We start from the raw sequence: 27827 nt of genomic DNA on the forward strand, positions 1-27827 counted from the left end.
GATTCCCGTGAAGAATGAAGTAGGTTAATCAGGCCTATTACAATAAATGTGAGGTTCTTGAAACAGAGTCATGTGGATGTGAATAACAAAATAAAATAAAAAAATAGAAGAGTGTATCAAGGAAAAGGAAGCTGAGGATTTTAGAAACAATGTTCAGACATGCATGAGCTTGAGCACAGGATGACATGCTTTTGTAGTAATCCTGACCTTTATCTCTCTTTCTCATTTCTTTTCAGTCAGACAGACATGACACTTTGTGTATGGGCTTGTTCTCTATAATAACAGAGACCTGCTCAAGGCAAACAAGGCCAGTTATGATACCATCATTCTAATAACAGAACATTTATACATTGAAACTGCAGCTAATTTATCATCAATTTGACAGCGAAATGTAATATTTTTATGTGAGATTAAAGATTCCAAACTCACTCATCAGGTTTTATAGCTTTATAATTGCACTGGTGAGTTTCTCCAATGTGACGCCGAATGACGTGATATGTGCACTATGTGAGAGGTAGGTCAAAGGTCAGGAGATTGTATCGGTGACTGTTGCTCAGCTGTAGCTCACAGACCACAGTCTGCAGGGAACATGACAGCTGTACAGATCCCAAAGAAACACATGAACACACCACACACCCCCACACAGACCACTGAAACAGTGAGACAGTGTTCACACATTTAGTCATTATCAGACACCCCAGAGAGACACACACACACACACACACACACACAGACACACACACACACACACACACACACACACACACACACACAGTCAGCCGCAGAACAGACATGATGTTCCAATCAACCATATGTGCAGTAAATCCCAACACTCTGATAATAGACAGACAAATACATAGACAGCCATATATAAATGATAGCTAGACAAATAGATAGACAGAAAAACAGTTCAACAAATGGACAGACCAACAAACAGATAGATAGATAGATAGATAGATAGATAGATAGATAGATAGATAGATAGATAGATAGATCCACCTACAGTAGACTCAGTAGTGTGAAAATCATGGTTTAATCATCTGTATAACATCAATTCACGTTTCATAAATTTGTGCAAAAATGCAATTCATGGGGGAAAAAAAAAAAGACATGAGGAAAAGAAAACAGAAAGAGAACAGAAATCAGTATACTGTACAGTTTAGACAAGTAATGGGGATAAATCTGAATACTAGCCTGTTATTCTTACAAAATCAACTTAGTTTCGTCATAATAGAAAAATGCATTGGTGGATTTTAATTTATACCCAGCGTTAAGAACAGAGTAAACAAATAAGGCCACCAAAACATGGCAGTTTGTACCATAGGACAGCAACAGTTAATGGACCATGTCCACTATCACAGAACAATAAATTATCTCGAGATATAGTACACAAGGAATGTTTGCACTTCATTTAGAGAAAAGACTCTGAAGTTACACAGACGTAGTTGGCACTTAAATGCAGGGAATAATACATATTCAGTGCATGTTACAGGTCACAAAACCGTTAATAATAATGAACAAGAAAACAATATACAGCATCCAATCAACTGTCCGAGGACACTAAAGACTTCACAAAAGCATCCATATCACCATTTTATAGGAGTGATGAGAAAAGTTCATAAAAAATAATATTAGTTGCATAGTGTTAGAATATATAAACTTCAAACTTCAAGCTTCAAACAGGCATGAAGCAAGCCAGTCTGGTGTCCTTAACTCCAAGTGGGTAAACAACTCATGGCTGGAGCTCCTCCAGATCTCATTTTCTGTCTCTGAAGTGTTTGTTAAACAATAAGAAAGCTCAGGTCGGTCCTTGTACATCTGCTAGATTTGCAGTTTATTATTTTATTCGTTTGATGTGGGCAGGTTCTCTCACGTCCACACGTCCATGGGCACCATGGCTTCTTTTGATCCCATGGGTGGCAGAAGGTTCTGCTCGCTGAGGAAACTGAGAGGGAACTGGACCAGGAAGCCTCGAATTTTCTTCAGCTCCTCTTGAGCACGTGCAGGGTCCTCTTTCTCCAAACCAGGCTTAGAGAGGAAGCCATCCAACTCCAAAATTGACCGAACATCACTGGATGGCAAGCAGCGGAACACCTGGAGGAGATGGAGAAGTTTTAGTTAGGTTATATGAAAAGCAACTTTTTCATTTAATTATGAACGCTAGACAGACAGACAGAGAGACAGACAGACATTTTGTGTGAAAAGGTTAAGCTGACCTTCTGGTAGATGGTTGCATTGCGGGCAGCGGTGGTCATCCACACCTCCTTGTAAAACTGGTCACTTATAGGGTCCATCACATCAATGCTGGAGTCAGTGTTGGCGCCAAGAATCATCCTATTGATTTCAAAGGAAGTAGAAAACATCTTTGAACCTTATTTGTATGTTTCTAAAAATGCTAAATGCAAGAAACAGACTTGAATGAGTCCTGAACCTGAAACACTCCAGCCGCAGACTCAATCCAAAACGCCCCGCCTGATACTCCTGACCGTCCATCATTGACGTCACAGTGTGGATATCCTCATAAATGACAGCCACCTCACTGTCTCTCTTACCCAGCATGCTCCGGTCATTGATATTGGCAGAACCTGATGGATGCATTATGCATTTTTGTTTATTATGAAGAAAGTACTGAAAATGCATTAAAGATGAAAATTATAGATATTTGGACTACAATACAACATCTTAACAGCAGAAGGAGGCATTTAGTCTCTGTCATTCTCTGATATTAACAGTTTACTTTACATTACCATAAATTATGACAGCAGCAGTTCGCCACAATTTCTATTAGCAAGGGTACAGAGGATACAGAGTCATTTTTGTCCTTTTTGCAAATATCTATTTTTACTCACCAATGATGACAGTGTTGTCATCAGCAATAAGCATCTTGCTGTGCACATATATCAGTTCAGTCACCAGCCTTCCCTCCAGCTCAGCGTGGGTCCTCAGACCCCCAAATGAGATGTAATTTATCCACTGATCACCCACTGCAGAGACAGATAGAGAGGCAGCAAATGAGTTTGGGTTTTTTCTACATTCATGTTCTGGTTTCATTTGATGTTTACAAGGAATAGTTCAGCCAAAAATAAACATTGTGTCAGTTACCTATATAACTTATTCACCTGTGGAACATAAACAAATATTTTGAGAAATGTATATATATATATATATATATATATATATATATATATATATATATATATATATATATATATATTACTGTATACTACTTTATATAAACAAAGAAAAAGAAAATTGACAAAAACAACTACTGTAAATCGTTAAAACAAACAAAAAAGAAAACTATTCAGCAAGAATCTATATGCTTATATTCAGAAATATTGATTTATTTTGGTTAAAGCAATCCCATTACATTATATTTAACTTTTGCACTTTTTTCAAACTATTTCACAATGTTTTCGAACCCTGACATTGTCACTGACCTTAACTGAACTGAGCTGAATGATGAAAACTATTTTTCTTCTGTACAAATGGTTTCATAATTGATGAATTTTGCAACATTAAGAACATTGTTTTCCTTTGTATTACTGTGAAGCTGCTTTGAATCAGTCTGTATTGTATAAAATTGCTACAGTATATAAATAAACCTGACTTAATCCAATCATGTATTTCAATAATACTGTAAGTACCTTGAGTGAATGGAAATCGTTTTGGATGAAATTGTCTGCCAAGTGCATAAAATGTAAATAATTATTATAAGCCAGCTTTAGACTAGAGGCAAGAGACGTCTCCTTTCACTGAAACTGTAAACTGTCATCTGCTGATGTTACAGTTGGACAGTGTCACTTTAGAAAGGTCTTTCACAACAAACCACAGTGACTTTGTCTTTTACTACGAATTAAGAACCACAAGAGGGCACTGTTGTGTTTTAATGTCCATAAGGCTTCTTTAAGATCTAGTATTATTAAAGCTGCATTAAGAGAAGTGAGATCAGAGTAAGTCACTTCATGGGTTATTACAGTTGTCACTTATATAAGCTACAACTAAACCAAACTTGTTTGAGCATATAAGACACAATGATCTATTATTGTCTATTACAGAGCAGTTTTTGGAATGGGATACCTAAATGCTTTATAGGTAAAAGGTTAGCACTTCAGGAAATACTTGTTTTCTTGCTCTTGTCTGTTCGAGCCTCTCCTTTGACACCGAAACCCATCAAATAAAACCAACCAAGCCATTAATTTTTCAAAACGGTGGATACAGAAAACCACATAGGTCTCTGAGTGCCTGTACTGCATGGGTCAACCACAGAACCTTCCCAGAAACCCCATGAAGAACATCTGGTTAGTGTACGAGCCAGATCTTCTGAAGAATGACAGATAAACGCTTCACAGATTAAACATGTATGGGTATTTATATATCTCTGTACTCACTGTCTTTCTTCAGCTGAGAGATAATGGAGCAGTCTCCCCTAATCATGGTCCTGCACAAACATAAAAAAAATAAAAAATGGCACGATAATTAAAAAAAAAATTGTAAATTAATTTATTCAAACACTCCCTGTTTATGTGATAAATAACTGTTTACTGCCAGCAAGAATAATATTTTAAATTTTATAGATAAACGTAAGGAATGTGCTGTCTTCAATACAAGCAAAGCTCTTACCACAAATAAAAAATAACTGCTTCAGTAAAGCATTTACAGTACAATGGAAATCAAACACACTTTTTAAACAATGGAAGTTTAAAACACTATTAATAGTCACAAGTACAGTATAAAAAAGTATTAGACATTTTATTAGACGAAGTGTAATGTCTGTACATTTTATTGTCTGTACATTATATTCAGTATTTGTACTAGAATTGACAATGTATTTTCTGTGATAATCAGCTTTATGCAAAAAAAGATGGACTACTGAAAATTTTCAATTATCAGATAATTTACACCTATAATACTAATCAAAGCGTAATTTTCAGCAGAGTTACTCCAGTGCCATGTGACATGATCCTTCAGGAATTGGTCTAATATGCTGATTTGGTACTTTGATAAATAAAAAGTTCAAAATCTTTTCTAATTTTTTTACTGTAACTTTAGATCAATTTATGCATCCTATATACAGAATGAAGTATTGTAGTATATAAACTAAGGACATATCTTTCTACACGATACTCACGATAATCTTAATATTTAGTGTCACCTGTAATTGAAGTGCATGACTGCCTGTATGGCACTTCCTCCTCCAGTGTTGATGTCCCCCTCAAACCCAGGAAGCAGTGGTGTCACCACATACACACGGTACTTTTGACCATCCCTGTGAGCCAGAAAGAAAGGACATGAGATCACTTGTTATCTTTAGAGTAAGAGATATTAATATAAAAGACAGTTTAAGTATGGCCTTACGCAGTCTTTCTATTCATGGCTGGCTACTGATCTACCAAAAAAGAATACCTTTTTGTCTTTAGACAAAAATTTTCCATACGCCTTATTGATTTACAAGTGTTTCATTAAAGAAGTTGTGTGCCTTTGTGTGTCAGAGGTTTGTGGACATACAAAAGCTAATAGATTGAAGACTGGACAAAAGATGCAACTTATTGAACGCAGCTCACCGATATGCTTTTATGATCCTCTTGGCAATGGCATCTCCGATTTTATTGTGAACGACTCTGTTGTCTGCGCAGCTTATGAAAAACTGGTTCTGAAAGAGGAAACACACATTTGCCCACTGAAAGTCTAATATAGGACATCCAGTATATTCTATAGAAATAAAAGCCACAGTCTCGGTGGTTAGTCACCAATACATCAACAGTGAGGCTATAAGATGAACACATTTAGACGAGTGAGTATATGTTCTTTGTGCCACACACCTCTATGTAAATATAGTGTTTGCTGTTTTCAATTGCATTGATGTAAGCCGTATGAATCGACTCCTCATGGTATTTTATTCCCGCGGACCAGTCCGAGGCAGATCGCAACAGCTAATTAAAGAGAGAATTAGTATTATGAACGCTGTTTGTGGTATTTGTCTGTAGAAGATCTGATGGGAATATTGATGTTTACATAAAATTGTACCTGGACATTAGTCAGGGTGCAGCCAGGGACCTGATACTTGATCTCATTTGCAGTAGTGTGAGATTTGGGAAGGAGGTATGGGTACGACAAGGACCTGTATTTGGGCTTCATGATCTGAAACAAGGTGGCAATGCAAACACAAACATATATTCAAAGTCACATTTATGATATTAGTTGACAGCACAGAGGCTGACATGAAATACTTCTGGGAAGTTGAAATGTCTTGTTGCAGTATCCAAAACTAATTACATTTTAATAAGGCATGCAACTTTTACCAAAAAAGACTGTGGAATATTTGTACTTTTAAAATTAATTTCTCACACATGCAGGACCATTGGAAATGACATGAATAAAAATAATATACTTTTCATTGACATTCATATGAATTTTAACATAATAAAAAGATCAGCGATATTATGTGTCAACTATCCACATAAAAAATGAAAATATTGAAAGACAGAATGAAAACATTTTGTGCTAAATGATGCCAGTGCTAGATTTCTCACCTTTGTGAAATTCCAGCGCTGAATGAAGTGTCGTGCAACATCTCTGGCTGCTTTCCCATGAACCACCGAGGCGATGTCATGCCAAGGCATTCTGGGAGTTATGTGCCTGTCGATGAAATCTGCAAAAAGAGCAAAATACAGAAAATAATTAATTTCAATTTAATTAATTTGAATCTAAAAATTTTTTTTACATAACTTTAAAATTTCAAAATTTATTTAAAATCATGTGAAAATGCTAAAAGTGTACATTTTGAATACTGTAATATTTTTGCAAACATACATAATATGAATATCATATGGATATATTTATTCATTTTATGTATTGCATTGTATTTATATAAACAAAAATTATTTTAAAACCATTAAACACTGTCATTAAAAAAAAAGAAGCAAACTTTAAATACAATAATTCACCATCAAAAGGTTTATCCAACTGGATCCAGTCCTTATGAACAAAGTTGCAGTAATCTTTGCCATGCCAGAACCGCGTGTTCCCCATCAGGCCAATAACATCTGCTTGCAGGTCCTGTGCCGCTTCAGTCTCTAATAAGAGTGACACAGAAAAAAATTAAGAAATTCAGCAAATAAAAAAAAAAAAAAAAAAAAATCAAAGAAAAATGCAACCAAGAGTAGAAATATATATACAGTACATACACATATATACACATACATACACATACATATAATATACATATACATATATATATATATATATATATATATATAATATATATACAAAAAATATATATATATATATATATATATATATATTATATATAGACACACACACACTCACACACACATATACATTATATATATATATGTAGATATATATATATTATATATATATATATATATATATATATATATGTGTGTGTGTGTGTGTGTTGTGTGTATGTGTATGTGTGTGTGTGTGTGTGTGTGATGTGAGTGAGAGTTCTGTTTTTTTTATATATATATATATATTTTTTTTTTTTTTTTTTTTTTTTTTTTTTTTCAAAAACATGCATCAGCCCAAACTCAACCCAGATTTTTTCAACTTCCAACAACTTCTGGAAACAATCCATGCTTTCACAACTGTTGAAAACTAACATGCTTGGAATGTGCAAGCTTTGGATATTTGGATATTCTGCTTCTTAGACAGATCGTATTTTTGCAGACTCCTCCAGATGAGTGTTGAAACACAGCAAACCACACAGTGCTTGGACTCTGAGCACTTCAAAAGGTTGCCCTTCGACTCATAAAATAGCTCTTTACAACAAAACCATTCAGGATCAGAATTACGGGCAACCTCTGACAGAGTCCAAAGCTGAAACGTCTCACCCAAGCCTGCTTCTTACTCACCACTTGGGCACAAGCAGGAGGGCATGGACACCCTCAGCTCAATCCATTTAAGAGGGATCAAATTTTGGTGACTGCAAATACTGTTAGAATAACCTAAAGATAAGGGGCATCTTTATATCCTAGTCAACCCTCTTAAAAAGCGTGTTATGGAAAACTTGAGTAATAAAAAAGATAGAGTTTTTGAACATGAATATAGATTCTAGACTAAAATATTCATGAGCGTATTTTATAACAACACATTTTAATATCACATCAAATCCTCATCTTACAGTCAGAACTGTTTTCACAAGCCCCAACTAAAATGTTAATGATTCATGTTTTTCTGCACTTACGGTAAACACTGTAAATCATTGCATAAGTTGGTCAGTCATATGAAAGCGCTGCCAGTAAGAATTACAAAATCAGCCATGCTGTGTGATAACAGCTGAATGTGGGAGTTTAGGTCAGTAACGTGTCACTAGTCTGCATTCGCCAGCGCTCCAGAGAAGGAGGCGTACTCGTACTCACTTTCTTCAGAGCTCTCGGCGCTGCTCACGCTGTCTGCAGGTGCCAGCCCGTGTTTCTGCAGGTGCCTGCGGATGCTGAATCGTGTCCTCTTGGTCTTCCCCTGTCCTTTTAGTTTCGGCTGGTCCGCTGTGTCAACAGGCAAATTTTTGCCATTAGTGTGCACAATGCTGGGCGCGTTTGACTGAGAGGCCATAGCAGGAGAGCCTTCAGAAGCTTTCTGTGACACATAGTAGGACATCAAGTAAGTACTTCCTATATTCGATTGTGAATTCATAAATCACATATAATTTAAGATTGAATGTCTAAAATGAACAGGGCATTCTGAATGGAATGATGTTATTGTTAATTAAATGAATACATATATATATATATATTGATATATATTATATATTTGCTATATATATACTGATAATTAGTATATATTTTAAGAACTTTAACTGAAAAGTTTTTAAATCGTTGCTTTGGCAAATAACTGAAATTAGTTATTTTTAAGAACTAAAAGTACTAAAACCAAAACTGAATGAATACTAAATGAAAACTGAAAATATAAAAATTAAAGTTAATTTAAAATATTAATATATGAGATGTCCCAAACCTCTGCAGAGACAGGAAGAGTCCTGGTAACACTTCCTATGTCGGTCAGCCGATGCTCCAGATCATCCCAGCGCCCGTACGCCAAATCAATGCCTCCCACGAAAGCCACCGATTGGTCAATGACTACAATCTTCTCGTGATGCGCCCACAGGTACACAGAAGAGGAGACATGATCAGGATGCCTCATTACCTGAGAAAAGAAGTTTGTTAGAAGAAGTCTTTCCTTCTTTGTTTCTTTCGTGTGGCGTAGTGGTTAAAGATTGGGAAATGGTGCAACAAGTGTAACAAAAAAAAAAAAAAACATTTGCAAAAAAAATCTAGTCATAGCTAGACAATAAAGTCAAGAAAGTACATATGCAGTTCTATCAGATTTCATCTTATTAGAGTTTGGACAAGGTGTATTCTTATGAAGCAGAGTCAGTCTTATGAATTCATTACACATCTTTGAATTCACTCAGAAGTACAATAGAAGTACAATTTAAAAACGTGTACAGTATGTACATAATAAGTGCACTGTATAGAATGATAAATCTAAATGCGAGTACGGACACTTATTATAAAGTTAGTCCATTAATGGTATTCTAAAAAAAATATCTAAGTATTTTACAAATATATTATTGGCATACTGTATGAGGTCCAATTTTACTTTTTTCACACACACACACACACACACACACACACACACACACACACACACAAAAATCTGTAATTTGCCAACTACAAAAAAGTCTCCTATAGGTTTCATTTTAATATTCAGTGTCTTTGTAGTTGTTGGTAATCAGACAGCTGTAGGTCTGAGCTTCATGAGGGCTGATTCATGAACTGACTATTATCATCTCACCTTGATATTTGGGTGAAGTTGTTGTAGTGTCCGTTTGCTGTATTCGCTGTTTATGCCGAGAGCCAATTCCACCTCCTTGTACAACATCACAAAGATCCGCACACCTTTTTGCTGCAAGAACAAACAGTTCTTAATAATCAGTACAGCAAATCCGCCAGTCAATATTAATATATTACTAAGAAAACAGAAAACACCCTGAAGTGTAAATTATTACACGAGAACAGTGAATGGGAAGGTTTTATTGCTGGTGCAGTAAAGCCACAGATGGATAGCAGTTTCATCACAGCTATTGGTTGGATTAACTCACCGCTCGCCGTTTCAAAATGGAATCGAGTCTCCAGCGGTTGCCCTCGACGACAGGCCTCTTGAGGAAGATCTCAGGGCTCAGCCTGCCGTGACACACAGAGGAGACCTCATCAGCAGGGGAAGCATTTGTAACATCAAATATGCATCAATGTCTAGTCTCACATCTCAGTCACCTACATAAATTCAAACGTATAATGCTAGGGAAAAAACACACATGCGCACACACACACACACACACACACGCACACGCACACGCACACGCACACGCACACGCACACGCACACTCGAATCTCACACTTGAAGGATGTCTGCTACGATGTAACACAGCACCAGGCATCTGTCTGATAAAGGTAACGGATCCGTTTGGCCATTGCTCCCAGCTGGAGGTGCCCTCCGAGAGGGTGCGTACAAAGTATACAACTATCTTTCTTTGCTTCTCTTTTTTTCTACTACCTTCCTATGGGCTTTTCTGTCAGTCCATGACCTAATTGTTATGACAGGACAAAGCAATAAGCAATACATCTCTTCCATCCCAGTTCCCAGTTCTCACACTTTTCATAACTTCTTCAGTCATATATGGTTACTGGATAAGAATTTTTTTTAATTAAATTAAATTAATGTCAAATTAATAATAAATTCTTCTGTTATAAAAAAATTCAGTCATATATGGTTACTGGATAAGAATATGTTTTAAATTTAATTAAATTAAATTAAGTTAAATTAAAATAAATTAAATATATATATATATATATATATATATATATATATATATATATATATATATATATATATATATAATATATTAATAATATATATAAATTCATAAATTCAACTTTCAAATAAAATTTTTTAATTAAAATTAAAATTAAAAACATCAATAATAATTAATTAATAAATAAATATTTCTATAATTTTCCAATGACTTTTCAAGATGTAATTACTTTCAATTACCTTTTCCATTGCTGGAAATCATAATATAACATTTTCAATGGAACTCCACAACATGTTGCAATGATCATGTACGTTTTTAAATTGTGCTCCATGTGCATATTAAACATCAAATACACTTGAATGTCTAATATGGTCTCTTTTGTTTTCTGTTTCCAAGAAACCCTTTAAGAAATGAACTCAATATCCTGCTGCATTCCTTGAACTGAGCAAGGTTATTGATTTTCACAGAATTCAGGTTTTATTGTGGATTTATTAACCGATGCAGTTCACCTGATCTGTGCATTACTTTTAAAATCAATCAATAGTACCCAAAGGAAAGCTAAATGGATGGTAGAGGTTTTATCTCAACATACCACCAGTCGGTGATAAAGATTTCCTCCTCCGCCTCCTCCAGCGCATTCGCCACGTCCTCCATGTACTGCTTCCCATTCACATACCTGAAACACACACTCAGTCAGTCAAATCAATGGGTAAGGCTGATAGTCTCAAGCTCACACTCTCACTGTTTCTCAAACTTAATTACATCATTTTCATTATTCAGAGAACAAGCATGCTAATAGGGCTTAATGCTGCAACAATGACCCACAAATCATCTGCCCAGACCAGAAGGGAAGCTGCTGCCCTAGATACTATCGCACTCCTCCACGGGGTCAAAAGAGGATGGAGTCTACGGTTACACTTTCCCTCTCATTCTCTCAAGTTACTCCTGTGAAACAGGCCTCCCCCGAAGACCCAGTGGCAGACGGCTGAAGCTTTCACATGTTTATCTGTTCTGGGAAACCTTTGAGACCTGCTTCTGCTAGCTGCATTATTGATATTTCTGAATGGTTTTGAAATATATTAGCTGAAAACAAATAATAAATGAACATAATACAAAACAAAATAATAGCTTTTTTAATATAAAACTAAACCTATAAGGTATACTTTTTTCCCCAAGAAATAATGTAATCAGTAATAGAACAGAATAGAATAGAATATATGATGTAATATAATATAATTATAAAAAATGTAATTATTAATAGAACAGAATACAAAATTTTGATTTAATATTATATTATTTTGTTTATTTTTTTAAGTAAACTCAAATGATCCTTTTTTTTTTATATAATATAATATATATATATATATCACACACACATTACAGAGACACACACACACATATTATATATATATATATATATATATATATATATATATATATATATATATATATATATATATATATATATACATACACACACACACACATATACACATATATATATATATATATATATATATATATATATATATATATAAAATATGTTATAATTTGTTAAAAATCTAAGCAAAAAGCAGTTAAATAATTAAGTTTTAATAATTTAAGTTTTCATAAACTAAAGGTTTTAAGCTAAAAGTTTGCTTTAGTGTGCTTCATAAAACCCAAATGATCCTTTTTTCAAGAAACAAATAATTATAATTTAATACTAAAGTTAGGATTTTACATTTTCTGAAGAAAATGTGAGTGGTTCCTGTCTGTGTAAAAGGTTTTATGGGAGGTTGCCAGGGTGTTGCTAGGTGGTAGCTTATTAGCCCAAGTCAAAAGTACCGACCTTTAAAGCATCTATGATATGAAATGATCTTTTTAGTAACCAGATGCATGTAAAAAGCAATATTTACCATTTAGATGGGATGTTCTTCTGTTCATTGGCGAAGGAACCAAAGCGGTGACCCTTAAGGAAATTGCTGCCGTATTTGCGCACAAAATCGTCGACGGCCTGCCCCCACCAGCGGGCGTGACGGTAACTTGTGAACTTCAGCACCAGAGTCTCAAAAAGCAAAAAGCTCTTTCACATTATCAAAAAAATCATGGTGCATGTCAACTGCATATTGGCTTAACGACCATGTTAATTCACACACCTGGACAGACTGTCTATGCGGACACCATGCTTCGTCTCGGTGTCTTTAGTGTCCATTTTGATGCCGAAAGCCTTATCCATTAGCAGGACGAATGAGATGGCACCGGTGTCTGGCTTCATGAGGACAAGGGAAGAGTCCTTCACCACCATCCACCTGTAAAGACCAACAATAAAGAAAAGGGTCTTTATTGAAAATCATCTCACTGTATTTTAAACCAGGGTAAGTCACATGGTGATTGTTTTGTGATCCTGTATAATTTGACTGACCGTTTGGACCAGCGGTAGCACATTTTGCTGTGGCCACAGCAGTTCAGTCCAGGAATACGGTGACCCCCTGACCTTTTGAGAACAATGCCCTCCCTGGGAAGGAAACAGTGCAAAATGTCACACAATATGCAATAATATATCTATAAAAAAATTATTAAACTTCAGTGGCTTCATAGCCAATAAATGAAGACTCTTACAAGCCTTTTGGTCCCAAATCATGAATGAAGGACAGCTGACTCACTTCGATGAATTCCATCTACAGCACAAAACAGAACCGGTTGTTAATGCATGTAATTCAAGAAACATACGGACTGATATACTGTAAAAAATCCAAATATACACATACTGTTGCATGGTAGTTTCTATACATTGGCATTTTAAGCAGCTTATTCAAGTAGTCTTCAAGTTGTCTCTGTAAAGGAAATCATACTAGTCAGACACCATTCATATGAAGTTGTCAGCTGTGCACCAGTGAAACAGAAAACTGACTTTTCGACTAGAGACTTGCTCTTCCCTGGCCAGTTCTTCGCCTTCTCCCCGGGGTAGACTTGGCATGCTCCGTTCAAGGTTCCTGTTAATAGTGTGCCTACGCTCTGCATGACTATTGAACGGGGGGAAAAAAAAGGCAAAGACAGAGAAAGAGATCTTAAGATTGTCACAAGACAGTGAGGATGCATTAAAATGATCAAAATACATTTATAAAGTAACAAAATACTTCTAGATCAAATAAATGCTGTTCCTTTGAACATTGATAATAAGAAGAAATGTTTCTTGAGCACCAAATCATCATATTAAATTGATTTGTGAAGGATCATGTGACACTGAAAACTGGAGTAATGATGCTGAAAATTCAGCTTTGCCATCACCAATATAAATTACAGTTTAAAATACATAAAAATACAAAACATTTATTTTAAATTGTAATAATATTTAACAATATCACTGTTTTTATTACTGTATTTTTATCAAATAAAAACAGCCTTTTTGAGCATAACAGACATCTGTAAAAATAATTATAATATCTTAGACTCAAAACTTTTGAAAGGTAGTTTACATATAAAAAATAATAAAATAAAAAATTCCTAATATAATATAATACAATATAGTATAATATATATGCCTAATCTCTACATACATTACTAATATAAATATAAAATTGAAATATATTAATTTACATAATTTAAACTAATATTTTAGATTGGGTTACCTGCGGGACGGCAGTGGAATTCTGAGGAAGGTCTTGTAGGTGCGTAGTTCCCTGTGAAGCTCCATAAAATGTTTCTCTTTCCTCTTTATCAACCAGGTGAAGTTTCCATGTCTCATTTCTATCTTAAACACTGCAGGAAGTGACTGGATACATGAACAGCCATTAGAAAAAAGGATAAATTAAATAAATTCTGCTATGATTTACTCACCCTCATGTCTTTTTAACCTGTATGCTGTTTTCTAAACAACACAAAAGTAGAATCGGACCAAAAAAAAAAAAAAATAATAAAATTATTATGTGGCTTTAGGATATTTGGAATCTAGTGCAAAAGTCATATGGATCACTTTGATGGTGCTTTTATTGTGTCTTTTTGGACTTTTTGGAAAATAACAGCATTTGGGTTTGGAACGACATGACAGGGAGCAAATGGTTCATTATTCCTTTAAGATTTCAGCTATTTAAACTTTTCACAAAGTATTTCCAAAACTGAGGGATGATTCATTATTTTGTCGATATTCTTCTGAAAAACTATTTTGCATGTGCTAAGTATTTTCTTACAGTATATGGTGTCCAAATCTCCAGGGCAACATGTAAATTTCCTTGGAAACCTCTAAATCTCCCGGGCAACAAATATACGTCCTCAGCCCACATACTAACACTTCATGAAAGGGAACGGGAGTGGGAGATCTCACCTTAGAGACGCTTCTCTGGGAGGTGACGTTGAAGCGATCCTGGGCAGAAGTGAAGCGTTCCACCTCCAGGATTTTGGCGGTGATGGGAAGCGCAGTAAGAAATACATGCGCCCCGGGCTCTTTAAAGCCTATTGTTTTATACACGGCTGAGAAGGGGATACGGTTTTCTGTGGACAAAATACTTCAAATGAATTTCTGACAGTTATATACACTACTGTTTTAAAGTTTGGGGATATTAAGATTGTAATGTTTTTAAAAGCAGTCTCTTATGCTGATTATTTAATCAAAACTACAGTAAAACAGTAATACAGTGAAATATTATTGCAATTTAAAAAAAATATATATTTAAACTAAAAAGTTTTATTTGCAATTTTACATTTTATATAAAATGCACTGTCACTTTTGATTAATTTAATGTTGAAAAAAAAGTATTAATTTCTTTAAAAAAAAAAAAAAAAGCATACCCCAAACCGACCCCAAATCATAGAATTTAATATTCGTTTTTTTCTGTTTTATTTGGATTATTTAGTGATTTCAGGCTGTTATTGGTTTCTTTTACCTGCACTATTGGGGTCACGGCCGTCAAACTCCTCTTCCCCATCTCCATTGTCGAGTTCTCGTGTGTCCAAGTTCTCCATGATATCGGTCATATCATTAGCCACCAGATGCAGGGTGCTGACCGTGGGTTGTTGCTGTCGCAGCATGGCTAACAATCGGCCTGCTGGCCAGGGCACTCCTTTAAGACACACAACACTTTGTTTAACATGAGAAATGAGGATGTTATAAAACATAAATCCTTCAAACATTCATTGGAATGGTATGAGATATGATTGTTTGAATACTGTCTCCACAACAGAGATAGTCAAACAAACGTGTGTGTGTGTGTGTGTGTGTGTGTGCTTTGCCTTGTTTTTGGTGAAGCTGGAATGTGGATTAGAGCAACTCATTCAGAACTAAACAGAAAAAGTTGAGAACTAAATTGGGGACAGCAGACAGCAGTCTGAAACTTCCATCCTGTTCCTCTTTCCTTTTAACTGCTTACAAAAATTTTCGAGAAGCTTAAAGACATCACAAACAAAACCAAAAATCCCCATTTTGTCCAGACACACTTCATGTACTACAGCAACACCATTTATTAATGTCACAACAAACCTCACCTAAGTTTGGCCTGTGCACATTTGCTTTGCATCGTCTAGCGAAAGAGACAAAAATAAGTGTTTTTCAGTTTGAAGATAACTTATTATCCATTTAAAATCCCTTAAAAGGCATTTTTGCAACAGTGTCATAGTACACTACCTTTTTTAAAAGTTTGGGGTCAGTAAGATTTTATTTTCAGCAACGTCATATTACATTGATCAAAAGTAAGAGTAAAAGCATTTATATTGTTAGAAAACATTTTTATTTCAAATACCGGTGCATCTCAATAAATTAGAATGTCGTGGAAAAGTTCATTTATATTAGTAATTCAACTCAAATTGTGAAACTTGTGTATTAAATAAATTCAGTGCACACAGACTGAAGTAGTTTAAGTGTTTGGTTCTTTTAATTGTGATGATTCTGGCTCACATTTAACAAATACCCACCAATTCACAATCTCAACAAATAAGAACATTTTTAGTTAATTGTTGGACCCCAAATCATCACAGTCTGTGGAAACTTAACACTGGACTTCAAGCAACTTGGGCTATGAGCTTCTCCACTCTTCCTCCAGACTTTAGGAAGTTGGTTTCCAAATGAAATACAAAACTTGCTCTCATCTGAAAAGAGGACTTTGGACCACTGGGCAACAGTCCAGTTCTAGCCCAGGTAAGATGCCTCTGACGTTGTCTGTGGTTCAGGAGTGGCTTAACAAGAGGAATACGACAACTGTAGCCAAATTCCTTGACACGTCTGTGTGTGGTGGCTCTAGTCTTGATGCCTTGACCCCAGCCTCAGTCCATTCCTTGTGAAGTTCACTCAAATTCTTCAATCGATTTTGTTTGACAATCCTCATAAGGCTGCGGTTCTCTCGTTGGTTGTGCATCTTTTTCTTCCACACTTTTTCCTTCCACTCAATTTTCTGTTAACATGCTTTGATACAGCACTCTGTGAACAGCCAGCTTCTTTGGCAATAAATGTTTGTTGCTTACCCTCATTGTGAAGGGTATCAATGATTGTCTTCTGGACAACTGTCAGATCAGCAGTCTTCCCCATGATTGTGTAGCCTAGTGAACCAAACTGAGAAACCATTTTGAAGGCTCAGGAAACCTTTGCAGGCGTTTTGAGTTGATTAACTGATTTGCATGTCACCATATTCTAATTTGTTGAGATTGTGAATTGGTGGGTTTTTGTTAAATGTGAGCCAAAATCATCACAATTAAAAGAAGCAAAGACTTAAACTACTTTAGTCTGTGTGCATTTAATTTATTGAATACACGAGTTTCACTTTGAGTTGAATTACTGAAATAAATGAACTTTTCCACAACATTCTAATTTATTGAGATGCACCTGTAAATGCTTTTCTTTTGAACTTTCTGCTAATCAAAGCATCCTTCGAGCACATCTTCCATTTTCATATCCTCATTTCATGTTTGATTCATAAGACATTCATCATGAAACTCTGGTTGAGATGCCACATTTGTCTTTCTAAATGAAATTAAAATCATTCACTCTTCATCTCATTGACGGAACTGAACAAAATGAGGATGATTAATTATCAACGATCACTTTTAACACTAAAATTTAATCTGAACCTCATATTTTATGACTTTATGATACCTGTAACACTTTAATCAACTCTCAACTTGACGTGCTGTATATCTGAGCAGGTCTGTGGCATCAAAGTGAGAGTTTCGCTTGTCTGTGCTGGAATCAGGCTTGTTAGACACTCTCAGAGTGAAGTCCTGTTGAAGCACAACTCTTGTTTCCATGGATCTGACCTGGAGCCATCAAAGCCCATTCTAATCACCACATCTTCAGTAATAGTTCAGACACTTCTCTGCTGAATTAGCTGTAAGCTGACCTAAAGTGTGAACCACAAAAGCAGGATGAAAATAGATCTGCTCTTAGGCTACTTCCTCTAAGATGATTTGCTGATGCAAAGGCTCTTAAAGAGAAGCTCATTTTAAAGAACTTAAATTTGCAAAACTGCCGTCTCAAATCAACCTGGGCTCGAGTATCAGTCCGACACAAGTAATCTTTAGTCAAAATGTGATATTCCTTTCTGAGACAAATTGAAGTGCCATCTAAAATCTTCTTCTAGAATTATATTTTTTTGTCAGCCTATTATGTTTAGGTTCAGTTTAATGGCAATTAACAGGTGCTTTTCATTGCCATTAAAGTGAAATAACTAAACCTAAACATAGAAACCAGCACTTAGAGGCTTTTGCATCTGAAGTCTTCAATTATATTTTGAAAACTGATTTGCTTCTTGTGATAGGACTAACTATTGTCGTGCTTTTCTAAATAATCAGACTAGTGATTTGCATCTAGTGGAAGATAAAATGAGCAAAACAAACAAACAAAAAAAAACTAACAGACTTTAAGTGATTATAGAGATCAGAATATCATATAGACTTGGGATAAGCGTTATAATTTTTATCATTATTTTCACGTCATTGCTGATAAATGGTTGAACACTACAAACTAAAATCAATCCTTTTTAATATTTAAAATGAATTTAGGCATCACATAATAATATACAGTATTTTAATAGGATATTAATTTAGAGATTTGTTAAAGATTACATTTAACAGTGTTATTAAATTATTATTATTTTTATTTTTTTTACTAAGCATTAGACGACAACAAAGACAATCTAAATGTAAGAATAGAAGACATGAGCATGCACAATTAAATATCAACCAATACTGTATAGATCGATCGATGTGATCTGTAATACTGGCTGATATTGCGCACTCATACTAAATCTCAAATTCTGAAAAACATGAGTATATCTGCATCTGTGGACTGAATGTATTTCAAGGAGGCTGTGAAGAGGGAGATCAGAGGCTTTTAGCTATTTGAGAGATCTTGTCTTTGCAGCATTAGCATTGAATTGGCTCTCGTCTAAAAATCCACATCCTGGCATGCGAAAAAGAAAAGCTCAGTTTGGTAAATGTAAGGCTTATATTACAGTCATGAATGGAAACCTACTATAAACAGCCATAAACTGGTTGCTATGCATAACAAGAGTTAAAACAGCGCATTTGCCAAGATAATAAATCACATAGGATCAGCGCCATGAATAATGTTCTAGAGCGGTAAAACAAACATTAGACAATGTTTTCCCTTAAAATCCTCGTAAAAGCCACAGACACGAGGATATGTAAAGGTCAAAGACTTTATACAAATATTCCTCGTTTTATGTAAATCACACAGTCAAATAACCTCGAGTTTCAGTGCACAAACATACATCTCTTACACCATGACGGACAAAGAACAGCTTAAGGGTTACGTTTCAGTGTTGAATAGTCAGCAAAACACAAATTCACACTTGTATCGCTTCTTGTACTGCCACTGAATTTTTCTGAGAAAGTTTCACCTCTATCAGTATGTGGAAACAGCAACACAAACACACATTCCAACAGTTCTGGAAACCTCCCTTGTGTTTTCACTGATGCACCTGTATGTGTGAAGGCGGACAGTGAAAGATCGGCTCAATGAACTACTACTTAAAATAAAGGCGCTCGACTGCAGAGCAGCATCAAAGGCACATTCCCACCACCACCACCACAACAGAAACACCCTCAAGCTCTCAACACCCAGCATCATGCTATTTCAAGTGTCAAAATAAAGCACACTGAAATGTGTTTATGTATAGTTGATCTACAGTAGTCCAGAAGGTACATCACACATTCTGTGGCCTCTCCATTTCATAGGTGCTTAAAATGTCTGGGGGAAAGAATGACTGCACAGTACTCAGAGTTAGGAGTTTGCTGGAAATCATGCATATGTGCTACAAGCATGCCTGATAACTAAATCATGTGGCTTGATTTGGAAGGTTGTGCTATTCATTTTCTAAGCAGCAAGGGTTATGATTTTCTACCTGTGAGACAATAAATCGAATGTTAAAATCAAACAGATAAGGGATCCGAAAAATATTTAGTATCAATCAAATAATACCTTGGCAACCACCCAAAGACATTTAAGCAACTGCATGCCAATCAAGAACACCTCAGCAACCACATTTTGTCAGGAACTACCTGGAGATGCCCCGCAACCATTTAGGGCCATAAACACTCATATTCTCTTGTAAAAGTCTAGACTGGCAAAGCATTTTATTATGTTGGTTTTGCATCTTTACCTGCTTTTTCTGCTTTTAAAGGGGCATGTTGCACTTTAATTCACTTACAATCTGAGCTTTTAGTAAAATCAAAAGTCTGCATGCATACTAAATAGTTAAAGGCGATCCAGGAACTGGTGAGTTACTGACCCATGCATTGCTGCACAGGTTGCTCCAATGGGATTTTCCCTGTGATTAATGCACAGCCAGTAGTGCTCATTGAAAGGTATCTGTTTAACTGGCAAGGGACCAAGTCTTTTCAAACACAAAAGCAGGAAAAGGGGCCACAGTGTCCTTGTGTGTGGAGCAACTTGATGAAGCATGTCCCTCTATAACAGTAAATATGCAGATCAGTACTGTCGTGCAGGGAGATGACGTTAATGTGGCAATACCAGTTTGACTAAGTATTCAAACAGAGACTACGACGAAAACACCTTACCCTGATACCAACACAACATCCACAACAGTTCAAATAACATGAAACAGAGAAATTAAGAATGAATGAATGAAAGACTCCTGACAAATCGATATTATATTGATATTTGGGTCACGATGTGATAACATTGAGATTCTTTAGGTTTATTTTTGTATTGTGATTCCAAACCTAATCCTTGTATAATGCAATCTCTCTCATTCAGCACCCATTTTTCCCCAAAACTATGAACATGTAAAATGTAGTTTTTAGCAGTGAGATTTTTGGGATAGCACTGTGAGATAAAATATTACAATACTTCGATATACTGATAATTTTCCTTTATAACATGCCTACTGTATCGCTCAGAAAAGTTGGACTTACTATTAATGCTTCATTTTATTTTTTTATTTTTTTACCATTTTCTGCATTTTAGAATAACAAAGTCATTAAAGCTATAAAATAGCACAAATGGAAGAATGGTAATTATATAGTGACAAATGTAAACAAATAAAAGCTTATATGCTTATATTTTAATTGTCTTAAATCTTATACATCAATTTGTTTTGTTTCTTTATTGGTTACTTGTAGGTTGTTTTTCATTTCATTTCATAAAATAAATTAAAATAAAATGAAATGGTGCAATTTCGGGCACTTCAGCCTTTAGATCTCATTTGATAATGAGAACCAAACGGAGTCAAGGGTCTCCAAACTTTTCACTGGCATTGAATCTTTTCTGAAACCATTTCCAAAACATTGCTGGTGTGTGGAACCTTATTTTGATAACTGGTAAAATACAAGCGATGTTCTGCAAAGAGAAAAAAATGCTCCAGCAAGCCACAGTCGAACCAAATGCAAATACAAGGCAATGTTTTCCATGTAAATTGGAAGTGTTAGTGTGAAGTGCACACTACCAGACACAAATCAGGTAGGTGGACAGCTTGCACTGTAGGAATAAGCTGCTCTCTATAAAGGGAGCTGCTTTAACTGTAATTAAATTAATTTTTTTTTTTTAAATAAATATAGTGTCTGCCTATATTACACTGACATTCCACAGTGACTCACGCTCTCCCACATACATGTGCACAAACATCTCAAAAATCACACCCTCTGTGCATACTCAGATCTTTCTGACGGCTCACAGTGCATACATTTACATGCATTTTTTAAACTAGCAGTCACACATGTTGTAAAAATCACAAGTTACCCATAGCAGAAGAGTTCCTTCCTTATTTCTGCCTGTTTAAAATATATTTTTCTCTTTTAAAAGACAGCAGAGAGATGTGAAAATATAATCTAAACCATTTCAACTATTCATAAAAAGGATTAAATGCCCATTTAAAGATTTGGTATAACAGTAAATTTGATTGACGTTAAAGAATGTTCACTTACCTGCCTGCGCACAGGCAGAGATGCCCCCATCATTTCTATTATCCTCTGCGTCTTATTCTCCCCAGAAAAGTCAAACTAAGCAGAAGCGTGTAATCCAGTCAAACACACACTGGCAAACAGCAGTGTGTCGGAGTATATGTCCAAGAATAATAGGGGCTGAAACAGTAGTCACATGCCAAGAGGGGGAGGAGTCTTACTAGCCTTACAAGAGATGCATCAACATGCATCTTGTGCCATATGTTTTGTGTGGGATGTGCTTTTTATCTCTCCTCATTTCATGCTCAAAAGTGCCATTTAAGTTAATATTTGCCAGATGATTCAGGGGCAATGTCTTATGTAACACTTCTCTCCCTCTCTTAGTGCTGAGTGGATTGAGTCTACACACAAACATCCCATTCATTACAGCCTTCATATGCTTTATTCTCATTTTAACCCATCAAACTAATGGATGCGCACCAGCTTCTGGACTCCTAGCATAGCATTTAAAACAAAGCAGCGTTTGAGCCCACAGTCCCTGTTGTTCTCCGGGAGAACGCTGTTATTAAGTGTTCATCTCCTGGTAGGACTGCATGACAGGTTACATGACAGTCCATACACACCCACATGCCGTGCCGCCCGTGTTTGAAATTGAACACTTGTGGCGCTTTCAGTGGTGATGGAAACCTGAGATTCTGCAGAAAGTTACGAAAACTGCCACCGCAGATGGTTAAATATGATAAAGGACATAACTGTGATGTTTCTTTCTTTACACATACACAGCCAGTAGCCATTAAACAACTCATATTACATTGCTTGAGACAATATAACCCTTATTTACATCCCTAACCAAGTGTTTTATTTAGTCATCAACAACCCCTAAATAAAGGGTTTTTAACTTTTTTTTTTTTTTTTTCAGGCCAAGGGCCCTTTTTAGGGACATGTTGTTAAATATTGTATAAAATGTAAAATGTATATGTTTTATTAAAATAAATATGGTTGAATTTTGGTCCTGACCTATAATAATAATAATAATAATAATAATAATAATAATAATAATAATAATCAGCTAGCACCATATTATAGTATTTACATGGTTTTTGTGATTTGTGATGCATACTATTCAAAAAAAATAAATAATTATTCAAATTAAATAATATAAATATACTTTTTATATGGCAAAATATTTCTATTTCAAATAATATTTTTTTTTTTTACTTTCTATTCATTAAAAAAAAATAATTATCAAAAACAATATATCACAGTTTCCATAAAAACATTAAGCTGTATAACTGTTTCAGTATTGATAATAAGATATGCTTCTTGGGTATAAAATCAGCAAACTGACAATACTGTAAATGGCAGTTTAAAATATATGAAAACATATTATTGTAAACTGTAAAAATATTTTACAATGTCACTCTTTTTATTGTATTATGATATAATATATGCCAGAAAAAATAATAAAAAAATAAATAAACAAATAAAATCATATTGTCCAAATGTTTAAATTGTAGTGTACATAGCTGTGAGCTTAATGTGTTAATTTGGTGAAATTGATAATGTCATTAATTTTTATTTTTCAATTATCAATAAAGTAACTTTAATTTGCTCAAAAAAAAATAAAAAATAAATGTAATTGATCAGTTCCCTCTATCTGCATGTAAATTCCATAATAAAGAAAAAAATCTAGTGACAAAAAACTGGTTAAAAATCAGAAAGTAATTCAAAAGCTGCTGCAAACCTGTAAATCATTTACTGTATGCATCAAGCACAGATACATGAATCTTCAGTTTAGAATCTAAAACAAGCTTTGTTCTGTACTCATTCCCACCCTTGAACAACATTAGATGCAGTCATTACCATGTTGATCGGTTTTATCCAGGCACTGTGTGCTGGTGATAAATTAACTGCATGTCCAATAGAATGCATCCTGCCTACTGGTTTTCTAATGGGCTTATGGAAGTTACAGAGGAGGGCTAACAAACCACTGCCAGGAATTTCTTTCCTCATTTATTTATTTTTTGATTGACCATCGATGCAAAATGAAGGCATGCTACCAGCTAATGCTCAGAGAGCAGATAAATCATTGCTGAGTACATCTGCAAACAAGCACTGAATCCACACTGAACCCTTACTCTGTTTATGACTGCGGCTAAATTATTCAAACGAGCATCTCCATATCCGCATTCCACTGGTTCCCTAATGAGATTTCCCTAATGTATAATTCGACACAAAACACTGCAGACATGATCAAGGGTAAATCTTTGAAGTAAGCGCCCTCTAGTTGTGACTGACATGTATCGCTTTTTTAATTTCCTCCTCAGCCTAAAAGCAAGTGACTTTAATATTGTTAAACTCGCTGTGATTTTATTAAACACTGCTTGTAATTTAATTTAACACCCTTTAATCTAATTGCAATTCTATCATCCCTAATAAAACACTGTTATGCTCAGTATCTGTCTGCTGTTGCTGTTGTGTCAAGATAAACTTCTCCTTTTGGGAATTAAACAGTTTCAACACACCAAGGAGATTCAAATTAAAGACAGACAACCTTTTTTTAATTTCTGAAATCACTTAAAATCCTACAAAAAAAGATTTAGCACCAACATCAAATCAAAAATTAAAGGAATAGTTCATCCAAAAATTTCAAATTCACCCTCAGGCCATCCAAGATGTATATGAATTTGTTTATTCATTGAAACTTTCCTCTGCAGTGAATGGGTGCCATCAGAATGAGAGTCCAAACAGCTGAAAAAAACATCACAATAATCCACAAGTAATCCACATGACTCCAGTCCATCAATTAATGTCTTGTTTATTACAAACACACAGTTTGGATGAACTCGAGTAATGTGGATTACTTAGCTCTCATTCTGACGGCACCCATTCAATGCACTGGATCCATCAGTAAGCAATTGATGTAATGCTAAATTTCACCAAATCTGTTCCGATGAAGAAACAAACTCATGTACATTTCGACTTGGATGGCCTGAGGGTGAGTAAATGTTCATCAAATTTCTAATTTTGGGTGAATAATTCCTGTAAACAACTATTCCATTGTACTCAAGATGCACAATTGCATCTGTTTATTATGTTAAACTGAAAACATAGTAACTGAGTGTGTGTCTGGTCACAGGACATTCATTTAGCCGGCAGTCATTCCTGTCTTATTGAAAGTGGCCCACAAATGCATATCAACAAACACTTGGATGCATATCTAAAACCGCTAACAAAACCACTGGGATAAACACATGCTCTTCAGCTTTTACAGTCAGTGCACTGAATCACTACATCCCCATCCATGCTTATTTTGCACATTTTTTCGTAATAATAGATTCTAGTTCCACACAACAATCCCAGATACAAGAACATGAAACATAAACAGGGTGTATCTTAGGATCTATTGCTCATCCTCACTTGAGTTCAACTTCCTGTCCCTCAAGAAAAAAAATTGAAATTACACATAGACCACAAGCCCAATTTCCTCTTTCCTCAAGGCCAACGCACATGCTTGGTCATATCACTATTTTACTTTGAAAAATAGTAAAAACAGAACCACCTCTCTAAGGACTGAACAGAAAAAGGTTCTCAAACATACAAATAATGGTTTCATGTGCATTGCAAAGAGGATCCAAAGTGTGAAGATGCAGATGAACCACAATGAGAGCACACAAAACCCAAAGACAGCTTTCTTTTTTTTAACTTGCTCATGTGACCAACAAGCAAAAGTGTTAAGTCATCTCGTACAGCCTCGTGTTTAATAAAAGAAGAAGAAGGGTGATTTTGCTACAGGGGAAAAGGTGGTTTAACAACTCTTGTAGCTTGGCAACACTTTTATCAATGTAACATACAGCAGATATGACATGTAGCATCTCCTCCTGTATAACATCGGCATTATCATCTGACAGCTCTACTGTAATCAATAGACCTGTCATATATCTCATGATAGACGGCTGTAGTACTCAGAAACCACACCCATGTGGCAAGGAATATGCAGTATTATTAAACAATTATGGTCTCTATCCAATACATACGCACTATCTAAATGTGTGTTGTTGTCATAGGTGGAAGTTAGCCTCATTATTGTACAAAGGATAAAACAGCAACTCTGTACAACGCCAAACACACATATCACACACCTTCCCACTAAGTCAACCAGAGACTTCCATTCTGTCCTGAGATCCTTGAGAGGGGACCGTACTGATATGACAAGACACAAAATGACCATACAAACTTTACAGGACTATGCAATACAGTGTGGTCAGAATATAATGTTTAGAATTCATGTTAATGTAAAAGTTCCCCTGCCAATCCTAAACAAGATTTTGAAGCAGATTTTAATTTTAAGGAAAGAAGCATATTTACCAAACATTTCTAGATAAATCTCACAAAACCTGTTAGGAATTGTCCTGGCCACAACTCCAAATCAAATGGAATAAAAAATGTAAAAAGAAAAAAAGTCATGGCTTTCAATGACTTCTAAAACAAACAAATAGAAAAAAAAAAAAAAAAAAAAAAAATGTATATATATATTATATATATATACGCAATATATATATATATATATATATATATATATATATACGGGCTCTGTCTATATATATATATGGCGATTATATATAAAAGAAATCTTTCTTTTGCAGTCTTAAAAACAAAAGGCATTCTGTCTTGGCATCTGTTCCATGAAGAACCTTTAACATCCATGCATTAAAAAAGGTTGTTTATAGTGGACAAGGGTTCTTTTTTATTAAATTGCTGCTATTAGATTATTAAAATGTTCTTCACACTAAGAAAAAGATGGTTATTTCAAGAACTGTTCACTGGAATTTTATTTGTGAACCAAAAATGGTTCTTCTGTGGCATCACTGTGAAAACCCCTTTTTTGATCCTTTATTTTTAAGAGTGTGGGAATCTCTTCATGGATGCTACATGGAGTACACACTACACAGTCATTTAGGTCCTACAAATGAAGTTCCAGGCAAGACATTAACATACAATGAATACACAGCTGAGCTCTTCTGTCTGTTAGCATTTGTCAGATGTAGCAGCTATTGTAACTAAGAATCAGTTCTAGTCTCCGAAGTTGCCCTGCAGGTACAGCAGGTTCGAAATCAGTGGGTGTGGGCAATCGAAACATTACTGAATTGTTTAAAAGGTATCACTATGAAGTTCTTACTATAGTTAATTTAAACACATTAAATCCCATGGTGTCTCTTTCATAGACTGCTCTGATCTGATGTATTGCAGTCCAGAAGCACTATACGGCTGCCACCTTCCCTTGCGTCTCAAACCTGTCACTTTTCTGGTCTACGCAGCCAAGATGTCATTACTTTTCCGCTTGTTAAAACTTACTCAGATAATTTCTACTCTCATAACAGAGCCTTATTTGGTCAGATAAAGTAAAGTAAACATACCTGATAAAGAACTGGAGGAACGTCCGCGCTGTTGGGAATCTGCTTCTCAAATATAAAGTCAGCAGCAGCGCTTAGAGGAGGTGCACGCGGATCATCTGCCTCGCGCTTCCTCTTCTGCACTGTTGGACCCGCCCATTTAAATTATGCATGGACGACCACACCCCCAGAGATGTTATTTATAGTCTTAAAAATAACAATCATAATGTTCATACGCTGATATATATTTA

At 35.2% G+C, this 27827-nt stretch overlaps 1 protein-coding gene across 2 annotated transcripts; it reads right to left on the minus strand.

Annotated features, from left to right (window-relative positions):
- Positions 1 to 1014: 1014 nt before the first annotated feature.
- On the minus strand, positions 1015 to 27757 carry pld1b (phospholipase D1b). 2 transcript variants are annotated; one of them, XM_042714500.1, is made up of 26 exons: positions 27601 to 27757; positions 15700 to 15876; positions 15141 to 15307; positions 14449 to 14591; positions 13731 to 13842; positions 13588 to 13653; positions 13439 to 13497; positions 13242 to 13334; positions 12976 to 13128; positions 12736 to 12885; positions 11430 to 11513; positions 10127 to 10208; positions 9820 to 9930; positions 8980 to 9168; positions 8385 to 8601; positions 6948 to 7076; positions 6534 to 6652; positions 6028 to 6141; positions 5823 to 5933; positions 5565 to 5653; positions 5156 to 5269; positions 4392 to 4441; positions 2850 to 2984; positions 2432 to 2585; positions 2217 to 2334; positions 1015 to 2094 (listed from the first exon to the last, which is right to left on the minus strand). In XM_042714500.1, the coding sequence occupies exons 2-26, from the start codon at positions 15842 to 15844 to the stop codon at positions 1870 to 1872; spliced, it is 3129 nt and encodes a 1042-aa protein (XP_042570434.1). In that variant the 5' UTR covers positions 15845 to 15876; positions 27601 to 27757; the 3' UTR covers positions 1015 to 1869. The 2 variants fall into 2 exon arrangements, with proteins under 2 accessions (XP_042570434.1, XP_042570435.1); XM_042714501.1 differs by lacking the exon at positions 27601 to 27757 and adding an exon at positions 22208 to 22711.
- Between the last annotated feature and the right edge of the window lie 70 nt (positions 27758 to 27827).

This window comes from Cyprinus carpio, chromosome A24 (genome assembly GCF_018340385.1).
Source record: "Cyprinus carpio isolate SPL01 chromosome A24, ASM1834038v1, whole genome shotgun sequence".
Classification (NCBI taxonomy): Eukaryota; Metazoa; Chordata; class Actinopteri; order Cypriniformes; family Cyprinidae; genus Cyprinus; species Cyprinus carpio.

Coding starts and splice junctions, on each gene's coding strand:
- pld1b (XM_042714500.1), bottom strand. CDS start 15,844: ATGCTGCGACAGCAACAACCCACGGTCAGCACCCTGCATCTGGTGGCT. Junction 13,498..13,587: donor ATAGAAACTACCATGCAACA/GTATGTGTATAT, acceptor TTTGTGCTGTAG/ATGGAATTCATCGAAGTGAG. Junction 10,209..11,429: donor ATCTTTATCACCGACTGGTG/GTATGTTGAGAT, acceptor GTGTCACGGCAG/GCTGAGCCCTGAGATCTTCC.